The 7,148-nt window shown below is 38.4% G+C and overlaps 1 protein-coding gene across 1 annotated transcript; it reads right to left on the reverse strand.

Annotated features, from left to right (window-relative positions):
* Positions 1-2,187: 2,187 nt before the first annotated feature.
* LOC112096348 (disease resistance-like protein DSC2) lies at positions 2,188-5,064 on the reverse strand. Its single transcript, XM_024179773.1, has 2 exons — positions 4,714-5,064; positions 2,188-2,736 (listed from the first exon to the last, which is right to left on the reverse strand). Exons 1-2 carry the CDS (start codon positions 5,062-5,064, stop codon positions 2,188-2,190), a joined length of 900 nt encoding a protein of 299 aa, XP_024035541.1.
* Between the last annotated feature and the right edge of the window lie 2,084 nt (positions 5,065-7,148).

Here is a 7,148-nt window from a genome sequence, read left to right on the forward strand (position 1 = left end):
CCTTCCATTTCTGCACTGTGAATGATTCTGTGTGGTTTTGGTGTTTCGAGTTCCTCCCCAGAGACATCCTAGTATCTCTTGCATTTATTAGAATATATTGGTCTTTTCAACTCTCATGTTGCTTACTGAACATATTAATTTCTTTCGCCTATGAAACCCCAAGCTAGGACTTATGTGAAGTATAAGATTCTGGTTTAGTTGAATGCATATTACAGAAGATGTGGACCAAAATCATATCATCAGTTTCATAAGATTAAATGCAGTACAAAGGGAAAACAATGCTCCTATAGCAAGAATGAGTAAGATTTGCTCTAATTTTGTTTCCATTGATTATGCTGAATCCTCAAATCTTTTGGGGATAGGATCATGGTCTCCAGACCAGCTGCTGCTGGAACGTTGCTGACTGTCGTATCCGCTTCTTTTAGACAGGATTGGTCCTCTTTTGCCTGCCGATGCATGTTCACCTCCATCAACACAGCCAGCGAAAGCAATATCTGCATTCGCTCTCATAAACCAGTGGCATCCCACACTTTACCTGAGATGCAAGAACAGTCAGAGATCACAGATACCTCCACTTCGTCTCCAGCTTCAAGCTGATTTTCAAGGGTTGCATTAGTAACTGGGATGCCCGTGTCTGGTGATACAGGCCATTCAAGGTTCTTTGGACTCTTTTTTTATCACAATGTCACCAAAACCCAAAAGTATCATCAGGTTTTCCTCGGCTGAATAAGCAGCGCATAGTATCAACCCTATGATCGGACAATTTGACGCTGGAGGCACCTGAAAACTGATTATAGATCCCTCACTTCGAAAGTCACACCAATCGGGCACTTGGTTCGGGGGACCGTAGTCCCATGAATGCAACGACTTGGGAGTTCGTGTATGGTACATAAGAATGTATGAGTGATCGGAGAGAGAAGCATAAGGGTTATGTGTCCAAAACGGTTTACCTGAAGTAGCATCTTTCTAAATTTGTCTGACAGATTGTAGCACCCATCCACAAAAATCCTAGTTGTGGATTCCAACTTGTCCAAGCTCTGAATCTCAGCAACTCTTTGGCAATTATCAAGTGTCATTGCCGGTTTGTTTTTCCAAGTTTGAAACATCTAGTACACTTTTCAAAGAAGAGCAATTTGAAGCAAGCAAGTAAACTACGTTTCTTGCAAGTAATGGAATTGATTGAAGCATTGTACAACCATTCAACAAAGGCTTTCGAAACTAGAAAGATGAACTATGGTATCTGGTAAGCGACTGAAATTATTGAAGCATAAATCAAGATGTAACAATGAGCTTAAGCTCCCAATATCAGCAGGAAGGGCATTGTCCGACAGACTACAGTTAGAAAGACAAAGTCTTCTCAAGGAATGTAAACCCAACAGAGTTTGGAAGGAGACTAATAGAATCGGGACTTCTTCTTGATATCCAAGTCTCGAAGAATGAATGTGACGCTGTTCTAAGCAATGCTTCATTACAGCCTCTTAAAGATAACAGCCTGAGATTCTTTAGAAGCTTTATTGAAAATGGTAGTCTTTTGATAGTGGTTTGATCTGCAACAAGCACCCTCAAATGCTCCAGTTTTCCCAGCAAGTTTTGAACAGTCAGATGGTACAAGAATTTCAAGAGACTCATAGCATGCACAAACATCTTGGAAGACTTGTCAGGGATATGCAATCTTTCAGATTCAAGGAAACAACCCTGACAAGGTGTCCAATGGATAAGTGGATCTCAACCAAGCTTGGGCAGTCTATAAGCACTAATTTCTCCAAATTAGGGAGCCCATCAAAGTTTGGTATTTTAATCAGGTAGAGCGAATGACTGACATTAAGGATTTTCAACTTGTTGAGTACCCATTCGCATGTTGAAGGTCCCAATCAAAGCTTGATTGTAATTGTTAATAAAATATAATTCTCTTAGGGTGAGAACAGACCACTGAATTTGGATAAATACTCGCCGTCCCCTTTATTGAATAGGATCAAATTTAAATACAATCGTTTAACTACTACTCCTAAACTTCAGATCCACAATGCTATAATTAAGGAAAACAACTGCTTATATTGCAAATAAATAGTTAACAACACGTCCATCTTCCCACGACCTTCCTACATGTACTACACTTTGTGAATGACATGGCTTATCAATACCTTCCCCTTTTAGTGGAACCTTGTCCTCAAGGTTCAAGGTAGAGAACTAGCCCCCAATGAGCTCGTTATTGTCACCACTAAATTGGTCATCAGTATTCCCTTCCAATAGTAAAAGTTGGCGACCCATACAATTATGGCCAGAAGAAAATTTATCATCACAATTAAAACAAAGGCCTTGAGCCCTCCTCCTTTTCATTTCCTCCCATGTTAGCCGCTTCACGGGCCCTGTTGTTGGAGATTCCATTGGTGGTAGAAGCAATTTCTTTTGTCGTGATAGCTGGTCGTCTTTCATGCGAGCTAAACTGATGGCTTCCTTTAGCGTTCTTGGTTTGAACATGCGGATGTCTTCGGATATCTCCGGTTTTAGTCCGCCCATGAATGTTCCCACAAGAGCTTTCTGTGTCCAGCCATGAACTCTGTTACCAAGGCTTTCAAACTCCTTCTGGTAATCGCGAAGGGAACTGGTTTGTTTTACTCTAGATAAAGCTTCATCAAAGTCTTCACATTCCGTAGGACCAAAACGAACCCATAATTCCTCAGCAAAGGTTTCCCATGTCACCAAACTTCCTTCCTCTTGGTAAGCTGGTCGCAACCACTACCACCATTGATTGGCTTCTCCCTCAAGGTGAAAAGACGCCAATGCAACCTTTTGTGGCTCCGTTGTTCCCTAGTATTCAAAAAATTGGGAAACTTTGCTAAACCACTCCGTAGGATCATCTCCAGCGTACCTTGGAAATTCAAGCTTAGCTGTTTTTTATGAGAAAATCATTCGGCTTCCACTAGCTTCCTCCTTGGTATTCTCCTTGTAAGAATGACTAGGGTGATTATTGACGTTATGGCTGGACCCTTCTTTGTTTGAAAAGAAAGCCTCATACATACGATTGATGGTCTCCTCGAGCTGATGCAGTTTTTCATTAATGCCAATCTCCATTTGTTGCATTCCATCTTGAAGTCCGCCAAGCCTTGCTTCTAAATTTTCTATCCTTTCTTTGTTAGTTGCCATGAGAACAACAAAGTTTTTGAACAAGATAATGCAGCCCTGATACCAATTGATAGGTCCCAATCAAAGCTTGACGGTAATTGTTAATAAAATATAATTCTCTTAGGGTGAGAACAGACCACTGAGTTTGGATAAATACTTGCCGTCCCCTTTATTGAATAGAATCAAATTTAAATACAATCGTTTAACTACTACTCCTAAACTTAAGATCCACAATCGCTATAATTAAGGAAAACGACTGCTTATATTGCAAATATATAGTTAACAGCACGTCCATCTTCCCACGACCTTCCTACATGTACTACACTTTGTGAATGTCATGGCTTATCACATGTACAAGCAATCATATAATGCAAAAAATGTATAAAATTATCTATGAAATTGAGGAAAGTTCATACCCTATTTTCCTTCCAAATTTGTGCGAGGCCACTGTAGCACATGTCCAAAGCAACTAGGTTCTCCAAATGAAAACTAGCTGGTAAAAATTTCAACGGAAAGCCATGGCAATGCGACCACCTCAATCAAGATGCTTATAGTCTCCATTGAGGTGCACATATTTTAGATTTAGTAATCTTAGATTATGCATTACTACAAATGCCTCTGTAGTCAAATTTACAAATTCTGAACTGGGAATGTTTAATATGGGGCCTTCAACCGCATTGTTCCCTAATAAAACAAGAAAACATAAAATTAAGATGCAAATATAACTGATTGATCAACAATAATATTATAGCATGAACTCCTGCAAAAGCCATTTGTGATTCTTATGAAGTTAAGGGGAAAAAAGGAACATCGTTTAGAATGCACCCCCGTCTCGACACACGCACACAAAAAAGAGTTAGATAGGAAGGACTGATGATTTTATTTTATTTTTTCCAATGATCAGATTGCTGTAACTAAGTAGACACAAATTCTCCATTAATGTTACAAAGAGATATTGAAATGATTGAGAGTTCAGACTGTAGATAATGTCAGATTAAAGGCATGACAAGAGAGAACACCAAAAAATTAGTTATATATTGGCAAGCATGATTACATGCAATAAGCATGAGAAACAGAAAGTTACAGCATCTCTCTCCTACATACAGCGAACTTAGATTAAGAATCACATGGAAGCCGTCATGAACCTACACTGTTATTATTTTCATACTGCTAATTGCTGCACGAACAAAAAATAAAATTAGAAATGCACTTACAGAGTGACTGGTCAAAACATGATGCACAGGATCTTTCAGGGATTCTTGGCAAGCAATTTCTCTTTCATGTCTCTAATGAGATCGTGCATTTTCAATCTATTGTCTTCATCAATTACTATGAGACATCTTTGAGTAAGAACAAAAAAGACGATCTCTGAGGAAAAGCCACAACTTTGAAGTATTTTAAGAACATAGTCTTTATCCATTCCGACGAAAAGATGTGCAATATCCATGAATACGTTCTTCTCCTCATCATCGTTTAGTTCATCAAAACTTACTCTGAGTTTGTTCAAAATTTCCTCACTAGGTATCCTTTTCAGTTTCTCCTCTGCACTTTCCCATACATCTATGCTTGTCTCGTTAAAAAGAAAACAACCAAAACTTCAAGACCAAGTGGAAGCCCTTCAGCGCAACGAAGTAGTTCTCTGGAGAGCTTCATGAATCGTTGAGGAGGCTTGTCTTTTCGGAAGGCATGCCAGCTGAAGAGCTGAAATGATTTACCAAGACATAATCTAGGAACCGTGCATACCCCATCTACTTCAAAAACTTTCAGCAAATGTTCATTTCTATTTGTTATAATGATCCGACTTCCAGAACCGAACCACTTATTCTCTCCGGCTAATGGTTTTAGTTGATCTATGTGATCTAAGTTATCAAGAACAACAAAAACCCTTCTGTGAAGAAGTCTGCTGCTCATCATATTGAGCCCTCTGTCAATGCTTTCCATATCTAACATTTTTCTCAACAACGGTTCAGAAAGCATTCATTTTGAAGCTGAACCAATCCATTTGGTTTCTTTGCCATTTCTTCAACGTCTTCAAGGAAGCAACTGCCTTCAAAACAGTGGGAGATCTGGTCATAAACTGCTTTTCAAATGGTAGTCTTCCCAATGCTACCCATCCCACAAATTCTTTTTTACAAACATCTAGATCATCAAGTCTTAACAAGGAATGCACGTGTTCGACAGGAGAATCTATTCCAACTGGGTAGGAGGCAACAGCGAAGTATCTGCAAGACAATTTTATTGCTATTTCTTCAACAAGTTTCTGGATGAAATTTGGTTCTTGTCTGCTTGTTGTGAAGTGTGATCACATGAATCAAGACACAAATTAACCTGTTAGTACTGTTGTCCGCAAAATGCAGAATCAAGCACACCGAATAATCACAGAAAAATAAAGGACACAAGAATTACGTGGTTCGGTAATATACCTATGTTCACGGGAACAAGAGAAAAATAATTATATTTTTAACAATTATTTGAGTACAAATTTGAGTAAAGAAATCTCACTTTTCCATAACTCAAATACACTCAATACTCTTACACACACTCTCCAATTGCTCACACTCTCCAATTGCTCACACTCTCAGAACTCTCAAAAGCTTAGTAACTTATAAGCTTAACAAATTTTTGGGATACATGAAATGAATGAAATCTTTATCTATTTATAGGAGAAACGAGTTACTATGCAAAGAATAAAATAATTGAAAATATAATTTTTAATTATTATTATTTTTCACACATTTTGGCTTCATCCCCTTTGTCCATTCTTTCTTTTCGGCTGCAAATTCAAATTCAATTTGATTTTGTTTCCTTACAATTATTGGTTGCAACCAACACAATTTTTTTGACTTCAACAAATCTCCACCTCGGCGAAAATTTGTCTAAATCTGAGCCGACTACTAATAAACCATCATCCCCAATGTAATCCTTCAATAAGGTTCTAGAATGGTTGTGTCGTTTCAACTGCCTACGTACCCAAAATTTGGGATCAAGCCAACCGTAATTCATAATTCTCCAAACTCAACGCATTTGAAGAATTAATTTCAATCTGTATAAAGATTTACTCAATCTGCACACACGATTCTCCTTTCCAGTAACTTTGAAACTACAAGGCTGAGTCATATAGATTTCCTTCTCCAAATCTCCATGCAAGAATGTCGTCTTGATATCCAATCGAGCCAACTCTAACTCATATTCAGCTACCAAAGCAAGTAGGATACGAATGGAAGTATGATTTACAACTGGAGAGAACACTTTATTATAGTCAATACCTTCCTTTTGAGCAAAGCCTTTTGCTACGAGCCTTACCTTGTACCGAAGAGTTGTTTGATTTGGAGATCCTTGCTTCTTGGTGAGACCCATTTATTGCCAATAGCTCTTTTCCCCTTTGGTAACTCCACAAGTTCCCAAGTCTGGTTTTGATGGAGAGATTTCATCTCTTCTTCCATGGCTAACTTCCATTGATCACATTCACTGCTGCATAATGCTTCACCGAAAGTGTTGGGGATGTCATCATCAATAACTGGAAGTGCATAGGCTACCATCATGTCTTTAGTAAGCCATCCGGATTTTTTTATTTTTCTTCTTAGCCTCCTTGTTACTATAAAATCATCATTATGTACATCATCAATTGTTTCTTCATTTTGTGGGACATCAAAAGAAACAACCTCTTCTTCAACTCTAGGTGTCACCTCCATAGTTGAACCCTTTTCTAATGTAGAACTAACTAGTACATATGGAGCTACATCAAACTCCACCCGCTGCAATACTTCTGTGGTCTTGTTCTCCACCCGTTGAGAACTTGAAGCTTTCATCATTGAAACTTCATTAAATGTGACATCTTTGCTACACACAAACTTTTTATCTTCGAGATCCCAAAGCTTAAAGCCTTTAACTCCACCTTTAAATCTCATAAAGATAGCTTTTCTAGCACGAGGATCCGGTTTACCATCTTTGCCATGATAATAAGCTGGACACCCAAATATACGAAGGGAATCATAGTCTTGTACATGCTTTCCAGACCACATTTC

Source organism: Citrus clementina, unplaced genomic scaffold, assembly GCF_000493195.1.
Source record: "Citrus clementina cultivar Clemenules unplaced genomic scaffold, Citrus_clementina_v1.0 scaffold_8, whole genome shotgun sequence".
In the NCBI taxonomy this organism is placed as follows: domain Eukaryota; kingdom Viridiplantae; phylum Streptophyta; class Magnoliopsida; order Sapindales; family Rutaceae; genus Citrus; species Citrus x clementina.

Excerpts from the sequence above, each read along its gene's own strand:
- LOC112096348 (XM_024179773.1), bottom strand. The coding sequence starts at position 5,064 with ATGGAAAGCATTGACAGAGGGCTCAATATGATGAGCAGCAGACTTCTT. Across the intron at positions 2,737-4,713 it reads CACTTGGTCTTGAAGTTTTG|TGGTTGCGACCAGCTTACCA; the intron begins GTTGTTTTCTTT and ends CAATGGTGGTAG.